Source organism: Echinops telfairi, unplaced genomic scaffold, assembly GCF_000313985.2.
Source record: "Echinops telfairi isolate 266 unplaced genomic scaffold, ASM31398v2 ScPeMD7_7457;HRSCAF=8495, whole genome shotgun sequence".
In the NCBI taxonomy this organism is placed as follows: domain Eukaryota; kingdom Metazoa; phylum Chordata; class Mammalia; order Afrosoricida; family Tenrecidae; genus Echinops; species Echinops telfairi.
The window spans coordinates 11070973-11084447 of record NW_022111357.1 but is presented as its reverse complement, the minus strand read 5'-3'; the positions used below and the strand labels follow the sequence as shown (position 1 = coordinate 11084447).

The window sequence follows — 13475 nt, the reverse complement described above, 5'->3', positions numbered from 1 at the left end:
AGAAAGGATGAGAGTTCGTACCCATCTTCTCGTTCCCTCCCTACTTTGTGTTTCGTGGCTGCCTTTCCTAGCAGAGCCTCCTTAGGTCAGCCTTTTCTACCATGGAAACTCTGCTGGCTGGTTCACCTGCTCTCTGGACTTGATCCTTAGAATCTGACCTCAAAAACGCTGAACTCGCTATCATTGTGTCAATCCCGACTCCTACCAACCCTATAGGACACAGGAGGAGTGCCTTGGGGTGGGGTGGGGGTGGAGGGGGTGTTTTGAGACCCTAACGCTTTACAGGAGTCGAAAGCTGCATCTTTCTCCTGCAGAGCTGCTGGTGGTTTTGAACGGTTGCCCTTGTGGTTAGGAGCCCGATGTGTAGCCAGTGTCAAACACCCAGTCCTCTGAAGAAGAGCAGCTCCATTGTCCCGATGGCAGGTTTCTGCCCTGGGTTGACCTGCTCTCCACTCCCATGGTGCTCCATGTGTCCGTCCCACAAGGGTCAGGGTCAGGGTCAGGGTCAGGCCAAGGCAGCTTAGAACAGGGATTGTGGCACTTCCACTCTTGGCCTGTCGCTACAAAATACATCTCCACCTCCCCCTGACACCCCACACCAAAACAAGTGCCCTTAGTCATGAGAGTCCGTAAAAATGTAAGAAAACCAATGCAAAAATTTATATTTTATTTGAATTCAAAAAATTTAAAATTGCTTTCAAATTCTGGAAAGTACCATAATGCAGGACCCAGTTGGGGAGGAAGCCTCATATACAGAGACAGATAAATTAAATGTATATATTGCAGACAAGCCAAGAAGGTGTGTAGTTACATATTTACAGCACTGGATGTTTTCTGAAAACCATATTTATACATTTTATTACATTTACAAAAAGGCTTCCACTACCATTTACCTACAATAATGAAAAAAAAATGTACACCTTTTTTCTTTCTTTTTTGGTACTGTACAAACTTTGTATAATAAAATATATCTCTGTACAAAAATTTTTTTTTGTTTTGCTTTTTAGGTTTTCTCATGGGATGGTGGCGGCTAGTATGGCGTGAATGGTGGGTGGGGGGCCTCTGGAGATTGAGAGAAAAGGTCAGAGGTGGCAGGGGGTGATGCACACTGGGTGCTGGGTGCCCCACCAGCAGATGCTCCTTGGGCACCTCGTGGGACTCACAAGGAGGCATGGGGAGTGGGGCAGGAGGAGGAACCCACTGGTTGGTCTGGAAGGAGGCTCACAAGGGAGAAGGGAGCAACCAAGGAGCTTGCTGCTTCGTTTCCGGGGAAAGACAGCGATGAGAGTGTGTGTGTGTGTGGCTGGACTGGTGCCTTCCCGCCCAGCCCATGGACAGTGTGACACAGAGGGTGAGCGGACAAGGGTAGGCTCCTATCATTGCCAGTTCCCGTCGAACCTCTTCATTTTAGTCCCTCTCAATCTTTCATTGGTTAAAAACCCAGAATCTGTCGAAGAACCAGATGTCCCTGCTACTGCACCCCAAGCACTTCTATTTTCTAACTCGGTATGTGACAGGGACATCTGAAGCCGCATGCCACACGTGGACAGGGTGCTTAAGCCCACAGGGACCTTCCTGGGGACAGAGAAAGAGATTCTCTGGTGACACTAAGTGTCATACATTAACTCCTAAGCGTCCCGACTGCACTTTACTAAATCAAACCCATTTGCAAGAAGTTAGAAAGGATGTTGACTGTCCTTCATGCCTTTTTTTTTTTTTTAAACTCAGGAGCTACCAGGTCCTTTGCCTGTTGTGGTCATGGGATGCTGGGCACCAAGGGCCAGGACCAGTTCCAGAAGACCTGGGGTACTGGGTCCTTGCATTGAGATCTCATTTCAGGTAAGACACACAGGTTCCCTGCCGGCCTACCAGACCTGTCTGGCTGCAGAGCTCCAGCAACTCCTCCCTTGTCTCTGGGGCTCTGACTAGACCTGGCTTCTGGTAGCTGGTGTAGTTGACTTTGGGGTCAGATGGACCTGGGTTTTGATCCCGACTCTACGTTGACGGTATGGTCTCAGTCTCTGCCTTTCTGAACTTACTTTCTTATCTGTAAAAAGAAAATAGCAGTTCCTACCTTGGAGGTTGTTGTAAGGTTAGAAATAAATACACCTAGATGGTCAGGCACAGAGAAAACACTCCATACATAGTGGTCACTGTGGGAAGGAGAGTGGCTGGGGCAGACTTCTCTCCGGTCCTGCACCTACCACTGCCTCCAGGCTTGTCATCCTTGTCTGGCTCACAGACGCCCTTCCTCTCCTCACAGCCAGTCCTCAGCCAGGCTTGACCTTGAACTCATGGCCGATTCTGGCCCCACCCCCACCCCGCCTACTCATCCTTCCCAGGGCCCAGGACGCAGAATACATTTTGAACTCACTGGGTTTGGAACACAAGAAAATGACATTGGAAAAATAAAGACATCGATTTCTAAACTCTTTAAGATTTGTTTCTGCCCTTGGGGTCATCCTTGCTGTCATTTGTCAGATGGAGCTGGCTTCTGCATTCTGATGACCGTGGGATGCAGGGCCCTGGAACCTTCACTGGGAACAAGGAGGGCGATGTGTTGGCTCAGCGCTGGGAGCGGAGCTCCCTCTTCACTCTTCTCTGGGTTGTGGGGAGCAGGGCAGGGGCAGCTTGTACACAAATTTCTCTTTGTTTACGCTTCTCTGGCCTCTTCCCAAGGATTCAAATGAAGACGTGTGCGCGCGCACAGGCCTACACACACGCGCAAACACACACACAAGGTGAGTTGCTATTGTCAAATCTGTGAACATTTGTCTATCTGTAGCCCCGCTCCCTTTACTGCCCAAGCCAGGGCGTGGTAGGGTCCTCTCCAGGGTGGTGGGTACAGGTGGTCGCAGGGCCAGACAGAGCCCAGTCAGGAGGCGCAGATAGAGGCGAGACACAGACGAAGATGGGCACTGGGCACCGTGCTCAGGGGAGCTCACCTCCTGCCCCCGGAGAACTAGGAACAAGCCGATGACGGCAGAGTTTGTAAACTGGGAGAAGCCGTGGGCGGGGGGAGGAGGGCAGAAGAGGGCAAGGCGATGCAAAGCAGGAACAAAAAGGGGAAAGAATGAAAGAAAGTTAGTGTTTTGACCCTTTTCTGTTGCTTTTTTCGATCTTCCCATAGTGGGGCCTGTCATAGCACTTGTGAGCCTCCATGTGTGTTTGTGTCTTGCTCTTGGTCCATGTGGGGATGAGCTCCTGGTACTCACCCAGCTCTCTATCTAGTATGCTGCACTGGGATCATTGGCTGAGCCCGGTGAGTCAGAGGGCGGTATCTGGACCCTAACCCCAACCAAACTGTTGCCGTTGGGTCAGTACAGACTCATAGCAACCCCCTGTGGGTTTCTGAGACTGTAATTGTTATGGGAGTAGAAAGCCCAGCGCTGCTGGTGGCTTTGAACTGCCAACCATGCGTATTGTAGCCCAACGCATAACCACTATGCCACCAGGGCTCTTGTTTATAGTGATTGTGTGATCCGGGGCAAGGGATTCGCATTTGATGCACCGCGTTTTCTCCTGTGGGTCGGTGGTAGGACTTTCACCATCCGCTCAGGACCCCTGGGTTCGAGCCACTACCCATCTGTCAGGGGAGGCCTGGCGGTTGCTATGACGTCGGACAAGGTTCGGCAGTTTCCAGGTGAAGATAGAGTAGGAAGAAAGGCCTGGATACCTACTTTGGAAAACCAGCCGATGTAAACCCTGTGCATCTCAATGGTCCTGCCGCACACGGAGTCTGGGGTGGTGCAGGGCCAGGCAGCGTTCTGCTCTGTGGTGTCGTGGGCTCTCTGGGGGTGGGGGCCAGCTCAGAGCAGCGAGGATGAGTCATTTTTACCTCATAGAAGCTGCAGCGATTCGACCAGTTCGGCCCATCAAGTGCTCAGAACAGCGTGTGGCACCGAATGAAACGTCAGCTACTTTTCCTGTGCCTGGCCCAGGGCATGGCACACAACTGTTCTGCCTGCTCAGCCCTTGCCTTGGTGCATGTGAGTGTCCTGGTGTGTGTCTGGTTGTTGGGTCCGGGCCCGTCGTGGGGTGTGTGTGGGGGGTGGGGTCTGCGGTGCCCCCCCCTCTGGCTGGGCAGCCTCCCCTCCCCCCATCTCACCGGCTGGCAGAGGTGGGGCACTCAGCGGCGGCGGCGGTGGCAGCCAGGCCTGGTGGCTATACCGCTGTACACACTGTGCTGACTGTGAACTCCGCCTCGCCGGCCATGATGTCTGTGGGCTGGATGTTGCGGTCATACATTGGGTTCTCAAACGTGGCCCGGACACTGGTGTTTTCGTGGCCAGCGTAGCCATTGAACGGAACTTTGGGTCTTCTCCTGGGGAAATGAGAGCGTGACTCAGACAGTCAAAACGAATGGGGGCGGGATAGTCGACCTTCCTTTCAGGGGACTGCAGCGCTGCGGAGCCACAGGGCTGTGGGGGCTTTGGGTTGGGACCTGTCTGTGACACCCCCTCCCCCTCCCCCCAAGGCACCCTCCTGCCGCACCTGTGTTTGTAGAGATAGAGCACAAAGCCCGCGATGATGAGGGCGATGAAAGGCACCAGGATCGCGGCGGCCACAGAGCTGCTGTTGGAAGCCAAGTGACGGCCGATGGACTCGGGGTCCGACTCCAGCAGTCTCAGGTCTGGAGAGTCCCAACGTGTAAAACTTGTGTCAGAGAGGCAGGCTGAGGCCACAGTTCCCGTCAACCCTGCCCCACAGAAGCGTGGCCGTAGCCTGGCATATAACCTGCCCCTCACAGCTGGGGGGCAGAGGGTTCCCAGGGTCCTGATGTCCCCAGTGATCCTCCTCAGAGACTCCTCAGACCTGCCCCTTGCGCCCAGGCCTGGTGCTGGCCGGCTTGTATCCGGAAGGCCTCTGCTCTGAGAAGAACTGAAATCATGTCTCAGGGGAAACGCTTAAAATGCAGGAGCCCTTTAGAAGTTTCCAGATGTCTTTGGGTCAGAGAAGCATTTTAGTAGAAGAAACCTTATAAGGGAGTCAAAATATAAAATCGGTAAGAGTAGAACGGGTATGGTTGGTTGGAGAGCGAGTGGGGGATGGGGAGCTGGAACCTTCCACCTCTTAGTCTGCCCTCCCCCTGCCTGTCTCCTTCACCCTGAATCGGTGCGCTTAGAACACAATTATACCGGGCTTTCCATGTCGAAGGAGCCCTGGCGGCACAGGGGGTTCTGCATTAAGACACCAACCACAAGGTCAGCAGTTCAAAACCACCAGCGGTTCCACAGGAGAAAGACGAGGCTTTCTCCTCCTGTCAAGAGTTCCAATCTCAGAAATCTACAGGGCGATTCCGCCTGGTCCCATTGGGTGGCTGTGAGTCAGAACTGTCTCGATCACAGTGTTTGCTCATTTTGGTTCTTCTGCTAAAGAGTCCCTGAGTGGAATGCGGTTCTCCTCGGACACACATGGGTCACCTTGAGAGCAACTGGTGGTGGCCCCGCTCAAGAGCCTGACCTAATGGAGGGGGCTGAGGCGCCCAGAGAAGGACAGGCTGGCCTTAGGGGTTAACGAGCCGGGGAGAGGAGAGAGACAAGACCCCTCACTTTCTGAGGTCTTTCCAGTTTGTTAGACTCTGGGGGTCAAGGGAACGGTCTTCGCATAGTTAAGGGGGCTACCATGTGGAAGGAAAAGAGAAAGACTTCCAACAAGACGGACTGACAGGCGGCGGCGACAGTGGGTTCAGACAGCAGATAGGGAGATGGTGCGGGTCTGGGCAGTGCTGGGTTCTGTTGTCCAAGGGGTGCATTGGCAACCAACATCAGCAAGGCCAGCCGTGCTTGTGCAGGAGATAGAACAGCCTTATTCTGAGAGAACCCTCAGAGCGCAGAGCGAAGAGCAAATAGGGGGCTGTAAGGCAGGGAGGAGTGGGACTGACCAGGAGGCAGAGTTCTGCTCCCTGTAGGAAAAGGTTGACGGAAGGCCACAGCTAGGGAAAAATGCAATGGGTTGCCTTGACTCAGGCGCTCCCCGGGACCCAAGGGTCAGCGGCCAGGCTCCAGGACTGACTCCCGTCTCCTCTTCCATTGCTTCTGAGAAACCAGGTCACCCTCCTGCCCCTAGACTCTCTAAGGCTTTAAGCCAAGAGCAATCTCCATGGTGAGGATGCTTGGCGTTGGTAACCCAAAGGATGCAGGGCAAGATGCCAAGGAAGCAGATGGGCGGGAAGTCTTGATGAGTCTCGGTTCCCCATCTGTATAATGGGGCAGCAGTGCTAACCTTTGAGGACCTTGCTGAGGAGGAAATGACACCACAGGTTAAGGTGGCCCTGAGAGCCCCAAGCATGAGTTCGTAAGGGTGTCTGTCCTCTGAGGCACAGGGGGTGCCTGAGGATGACCTGAGCTCAGGTAGCATGGCAGGGACTGATTCTGGAACCTCAGGGTTTAAAATTGGGGTCTCTATGTGTTTGTCTTTGGAGATGGATTCTATAGCTTCTATCAGGATTTCCCAGCCCCTCAAATGGAAGAATCCCTGTCTTAGCTGGTTGAGCCCCACTAATCCTCTCCCCTCAACCCCAACAGACACAGTTTCTCCCCACACCCATGAGCTCACACTTCCAAGGGTCAAGTGTTAGTTACCAAGTCTTTGAAAGCCGAACTGCCCAAAGCCTTGGCCCTTGACCGAGCCTTGGTAGACGAAGGTGTCTCCGGAGGACTCTGAGGAGACCTGTGATGGTAGGAGTAGAGGTAACAAGATCGGTGTTGTACTCTGAGCAAGAACCCCTTAGGCCAGGCCAGGAACACACACACAGACACATGCTGCCAGATGGGGGGTGCCACCAGCCATCCACCCATAGGATGACACACAGACACCAGCACTTTCCACACCAAGGCAGGAACAGCTGGATGTGCTGGGGGGTGGGACGGAGGCACCAACTCCTTGTGTTAGTGAGAAATGCTCTTTCTACTGGTCAAGTCTCTTGGTTTGTCTGTGCCCCAGTTTCTCATTTGTAAACCGGAAATAATATGCCAATAGGGTACTCTGAGGATTCAGTGGGCTACTATAAAGAAAGCACTTGGAACATTCTAGAGGCCCCAGATCCTTGCTAAGGAGCCCTGGTGGCATTGGGCTGCTGTCTGAATGACTGGCGGCTCAAACCCACCGGCTGCTCCTCAGGAGAAGAGCGAGGCTGCCTGTTCCCACGGAGATTTCTAGACTTGGAAACCACACACGGGGTCAGTATGAGTAGGAATGGGTTTGTGTGTGGCCATGGTGGGTTAGGGACTTTCTAGGTATTGTTAGGGTGGGGAAAGACAGGCTTTCAGGACCACGTGGAACAGATATCATGGTTCAAGTGTGCTTTGCAGAGCTCATCACAGGTCTAATAGCCAATGTGTAGGGGCTGGGTGGTGGCATAACGGCCCCTGCAGCCGCTGCGGCTTCCTGATGCACACGTGACAGACACAAGTACACAAATGTCTAGCCTGGGGCTCCTCAGCTGAGGATAGTTGAGCTGCTGGGGCACTTTCCAATCCAGGGCGCTCGATTCTCAGGGTGGAGCCCCCTGGCTATGGAGCTGACTGCCCCCTACCCTCCTCCAGCATGCCCTGGGTGACTGCCCCAAAGCAGCGGCCAGGCGGTGGGCTGTTGCCTCAGGCAGTACTCCAACGGCTCCTGGCCCTCCGGAACTCCACTCCCATCTGGTTCCTGGTCCTTTGAGGTCCTCCCCCCAACCTTGACCCTTGTCCTCTTCTTTCTTGCAGCTAGCGCAGGGGGTGGGGGTGGGGTGTCTGTTGTTCCTGCAGAACTTTTGGACTCCCACTATGACAGCAAGTACGCGGACAGCCAAGGGGAGCCAGATGATGCCCTTGAATGCACGGACCAGCCCTTGGGGAAGGCATGTGCTTCTTTTTTATAGCTAAGTCACTAAAGTCACCAGCCTCCTGCCAGTCCTCCACCAGCTCTTCCCGTCCATGAGGATGCAACCTGGCTCCTCTCTACTACTCCTGACCCACCACGACTTTCCCTTTGAACCCACCCCTTCCTCTCCTGGTCCCAACAATCCAAATCAGGGCTGCTGAGAGAAGGTGGTTGATGGAATCCTGCACTCTCAGAGGGCACCAGGCTTCATACTGCTGCCTGTGAATAGAAGGTATGGGCGAAGGAGCATCCTTGGGGACCAGCTCAAGGAGGACCTAGGATGTAGCAAGTCTTTTCTGCAAGAGAAAGCAAGGAAGGCTAATCTCTTTGGCCAACATCTCTGTCTCTCAAACTGTGCTAAATGATCCACAATCCGGATCCTCAAATGTGGCGAGCCGTTTGGGGTAGTCACTTGGATTTTGCCGCTTTCCTCTGTTCCCACCCAGCTTAACCTTCAACTTGCTTGCATGCACTTTTCTACCCTTGGCCCTCAACACTTTGCTTTCTGCTCTAATTTCAGAACTTGCTCCTCTGGGCTCTGAGTCTCCTATGTTTTCCTGTGTCCACTCCATTAAGATGAGAACTCCCTTGCTCCTAGTCCTGGGCCCATAGAAAACTGCCTCCCAAGTTTCCCCCTTCATCCTGGGGGTTTCCACGCCTGTCTCCCGGTCTCTTCTATGCCAGTGATCTCAGGCTCAGGGAGAGGGGTGGGGCATGATGAGTTCAAGGACAAACAGAATGAGAGCTCATTGGACTTACATGCCCATCTAAAGACCAGTGGTCATCTTTGAACTTATTCACAAAGATCTCCACTGGCCCCGTGATCTGGTAGACCTGGAGTAGGAGATGGAAATCTTCTTTCTTGTAAATTCCTAAAAATAAAAAGACAGTTTGGCTATAACTTGGAAAATCTGGGAAATTCAAAACCTGTTTTGAATTTGGGTGGTGTGTGTGTGTGTGTGTGTGTGTGTGAAGGTAATTCCATGTGCGGGGGATGCAAAAGGGTTTTCCCCCAGGTTGTCTTCTATATTGTATGCCAGGCCTACGATGCTGCTTGCTAGTGCATGGTGGGTAGCCAGCTGCTTAGAGGTTCTCTCCTTGAGGGCATCAGCCATTTAGAGCAATCAGACCCTATTTTCTGACCCACTGTAAGTGGGGCCCATTACCTGCTGACAAGGATAGTGGATTGCTTCCCTGAAGGAGAGCCCAGTGTCAAGGTAAAGCCAACTCAAGGAGGATCAAGGTTAAGTTGTCATCTTGAATCTAGGATCTGCCCATCTTGTCACATGTGTACCCCTAGTCCTTCCCCTTCCTATTGTGTGTACACCCCTAGCTCATCCCCTTCCTGGCACGCATGTGCCTACTGGACAGCCCCTTCTTCTTATGTATGTGGTTACATGTAATCAGGGGCCCTTGCACGCCCCCTAAGTATATATAAGCTGTGATTGGAAATATACTCTCTCTCCTCCTCTCTCTCTTCCCACCTCCACGTGAACCACCAAGAGGGGCTGAGGTGAGCATGCTGCCATGAAATGTGTCTGACTCCTATAGTTTCTCTTCTATGTCTCCTATCTTCTATGACTTTACTATAACCTTTATATGTTATCACCGTACCATTGTGCCTACGGACCCTTCGGTTGTTAGAGGCTGGTTTCCTCTGACACCTGTGCAGCTGTGTGTGGCTGGATGTTGATATAAACATGCGCTGTACTCCTGTAAGTAGGTGAGGACAGAGGTGAGTTTGTGTAGGCTGAAAGTGAGTCTGTGTGGGAATGTGCATAAGTGATCGTAAGCAACTGGATTTGGGTGATTGTGATCCTTGTACTTGTGTAAGAAGGACAATATGGTGGTGTCTGTTTAACTGTGTCAGATAATGGTTGGGTATGCTTATAACCCCGTGGGTGCAGTATAATTCTGTGAGGGCAGGCATATGGGGAGTATAGGAGTGTGTTTCTGGCTGTGTGTTAAAATAGTGAGTTTGGCTTTGGTTTGGTGGAGATACTGAACTGAAAACCACAAAGTCCGTGGCTCAAATCCCCCAGCCAGTTTGTGGGAGAAAGATGAAGCTGCCTGCTCCCTTATAAAGACTGACAGTTTCAGAAACTCTGTATGGGGTTGATAGGAGTTGGAACCGATTCGATAGTAGTGGGTATAGGGGTCGGGCCTTTACCTATGAGTTCTGAATGCACTCACATGATTAGCCCTTTGTCGTCTGACAACTTCCTTTCATTCCGTGGTGCCTTTATCAAGTAAGTCACAGCAGACTTCCCCCCTCGTCCCTCCCACCAGATGAGTCTGAGCCTTGCATGACAGGCCAAGGCAGGTGACCACTCAACCTTACCAGCCTCTATGCTTTCACCAACCCGGCTTGCTCCTTACCAGCCAGGTGCAGCTCCACGCCGCTGTGATCTATCATGGTGGCATTGACTTTGCTGTTGGCAACCTGGAAGCCAGTAACTCTGAGCATAGCTGGCTGCTTCTTCCCTTGGTACTCATAGGCCCCTTTCCACAGAGAGTTCTTGGCAAAAACATCCCCAGGAACTAGAAGAATTGGAAACAGATAGGAGACCATGAAAGGGATTGTTAGAAGGATGAAACCCGCTGCCCCATTCCCACTCCCTCACCTACATGGTTTCTTTCTCCCCCAGGTCTAACATGGGGAGTGTGGTAGAGTTCTTTGGCTATCCTGTGGTCCTCTGGTGTTTCAGAGCAGAGGGGTGGAGGGAAAGAGAGAAAGAGTAGATATGAGCAAAGCAGGAAGTTAATACGGGAGGGAGGGAGTTAGCAAGAAAAAAGAGAAGGTACAAGTAGAAGGGGGATAAAGAGGGAAGGGAACATAGAGAAATAAAAGATGGAAAAAGGGAAGAAGCAAGACTAGAGAAAACTAACACGTCAACACAGTGTGTGGCTGGGGACACGGGTTCACAATGTCAGGCAGATCTGGAGTCTAATCTTGGCTCCATCACTTAACACTTGTTTGACCTCGGGAAAGGGTCTCAGCTTCCTCACTTGTACAGGCCACACCTGCGGTTCTGTGAATGCGGGCAACAGACCAACCTCATCGGGGTGTCTGTAGGGGGTAAACGATCTCATGTTGCAAACCATATGTCCCAGGTGTTGGGCTACACTGAAGCACCCAGAGAGTGGCAGCTATTATATTGTTATTTGTCTTTACAGTAATTGTCTAAGGCAAGTATTATAATTTCTGTTTTACTGAAAAAATAAATCAAAACTCAAGAGGTGAGACTGGTTTTGCCCAAGGATGCAGCTGGCCAGTGACCACAATGAAAACTGAGTTTGCGACTTCAAATGCAGTCCTTCCTTCCTTCCCGTCTAGCACACATGCTGATGTGGCAGAGAAAAAGACAAGATTCAAAAGGACAAGGTAGTCTATGATGAGAGCATACTTCTCAGGTCGCGCCTGCAATTTTGTGTTCAGAGCTGGCCATCACACTTGGAAAGGCACACACAAAAACAACACGAAACAAAATCAGTTGCCGTGGCATTGATGATAACTTGTAATGACTCCCCTGTGTGTCAGAACAGAACTGTGCTCCACAGAGTGTGTAAGGGCTTGTTTTGGGGAAGTAAATGGCCAGGCCTTTCTCCTGAGGCACCTCTACTTGGACTTCAACCCCCAAACCTTTTGGAAAGCAGCCAGCGTTAACCATTTGCACCACTCAGAAACTCAAATACCTGTCTTAAAAATGAAAGCATTTCTAGGTGGCTCCCTGGGCAGGATTGGTGTTTATGTGTTTGATTCAAGACATAGAGTTTTATGTGTTTGACTCAAGACATAGAGCTCCCGGTGAGGCTTGGCTCTGTATGACTAATAACTCTAGCACTTGCAATTCTAGCTTTGAAAGGCCCCAGCTTTCTCTGGATGAATTTCCGGCTTCTGCCAGGTTTACCTTGTTCTAAGGTCAGGCTGAGGTTAGGATGTGGGTGAGGAAATCGATCAGGGTCTAAGGTAGCTTCCATGGCCTTTCACTGATACTCAGCGAGCATAGGCAGGTTTCTGAGTAACAGGATGAAGGAAGCCACATGAGTTTCCTGAGCCAAAGATCTCTACTACACATACCTGACGCTTGGCTGAGTGGTGGTTCCCGGGCTGTGTTGATGGGCCGCCCACTGGGCCGGACCTCTGCTGGGGAAAGAGAACAGGACAAAACAGGTTCAGCCCCAGTATCAGACTGTTAAAAAACAACGGCCATGTCTCTGATGTCACATCAGTGGGGTCCTTGAGGTCTTTCTTATAGTCGTCTCTTCAACCAGGATCCTCACCTCCTTTTGCACCAAGGACCCATTGACAGTCGGGTGATGTGCATGGACGCCTTTTCAGAATAAGACAATTCAAAGGACTGTAGCGTAAATCAATTATATTAACTCTAGGTAGTGAACTACAAGGGGACATCAAAACATTGATGGAAAAATGGAATTAGAGATAAAAGTAAAAAAGTATAAGCTTGATTTTTCAACAGCAGCCTCATGATCAAGACACATTTGTATGTGGTGACACAACCATTTAGCCCATCTTAAAAACAGAGGGTCCTGAGAATGTAAACATGCCAATGCCATCTTTTATTTACATTATTAATTGAAGAAAAATGGGTGCCCTTTGAAGATTTTATTTTTTTTAAGACTGAGGAACAAAAAGAAGTCCGAAAGAGCCAAAGCAGGTGGATGCCTGATGATTTCCCATGGAATGATAAAAGTGTCCTTGTTTGATACGAGGAATGAGCAGGAACATAGTCATGGTGGAGAAAGACCCTCTGGCAAAGCTTTCCCTGCCACTTTTCTGCTAAAGCTTTTGCTGCTTTCTCAGAACGCTCTCACAATAGGCAGACACTACTGTTCTTTAGCCTTCCAGAAAGTCAACAAGCCAAAAGGCATGAGCATCCCAAAGAACTCTTGATGCGACCTTTGCTCTTGACTGGTCAGTTTTTGCTTTGACTGGACCACTTCCATTTCTTGATAGCCATTGGTTTTGATCGTGCTTTGTCCTACTGGTAGTCATGTTTCATCTCCAGTGACAATTATTTCAAGAAATACTTCAGTTTGATAGTGATTAATGCGTATATGAAAAAGGAAGAGAGACTCATGACTGATATGCTATCACAAAACTTCCAGCAACCAGAACAGAGTCAACAGAACAACCTCTCCAATATCAAAAGAAAAGAAATAATAAAAATCAGGGCAGAGTTAAGCAAGTGGGAAGAAAAGAGAACAATGCAAAAAGTCAATGCACCCCCAGAATAATTTACTTTAGAGGAAGGCACTGAAACTGCAGCTAGGGGAGAGGTGCATGTCTGATCAGAGCACACGGGAGCAAATGAATGGGGAGGAAGAGAGAGTGGAGCACATCCTGGCCCACCAGGCCTGGAGGACAATATCCTTACTCTGAACAGCCAATGCACAGAGTGGTCCATATAGTTGATCCTACTATGAGACACACAGTCCCTCGCTGGCCCAGGGCCCTACTGGAGACAACACTGGAAACTCAGTATCAGGATTGGCCCAGACTGACCCCGCAACACCGAGGCAAAACACTAAAGGCGTGTGGCAGAGCAACGGGTGAGCAGAGCAGGGAGCTCCTGAGGGAGTACAAA

At 51.0% G+C, this 13475-nt stretch overlaps 1 protein-coding gene across 1 annotated transcript in view; it reads right to left on the bottom strand.

The window, feature by feature from the left end:
- Positions 1 to 636: 636 nt before the first annotated feature.
- Positions 637 to 13475, bottom strand: part of CSMD2 (CUB and Sushi multiple domains 2) — a 734077-nt gene continuing 721238 nt past the window's right edge. The window contains exons 66-72 of the mRNA XM_045298912.1: positions 11948 to 12013; positions 10246 to 10407; positions 8626 to 8738; positions 6585 to 6672; positions 4495 to 4633; positions 4109 to 4324; positions 637 to 2996 (exon numbers count right to left, since the gene is read on the bottom strand). Of these exons, the coding sequence (XP_045154847.1) occupies positions 4165 to 4324; positions 4495 to 4633; positions 6585 to 6672; positions 8626 to 8738; positions 10246 to 10407; positions 11948 to 12013 (728 nt within the window). The 3' untranslated portion in view covers positions 637 to 2996; positions 4109 to 4164. The remainder of the gene's footprint in view (positions 2997 to 4108; positions 4325 to 4494; positions 4634 to 6584; positions 6673 to 8625; positions 8739 to 10245; positions 10408 to 11947; positions 12014 to 13475) is intronic.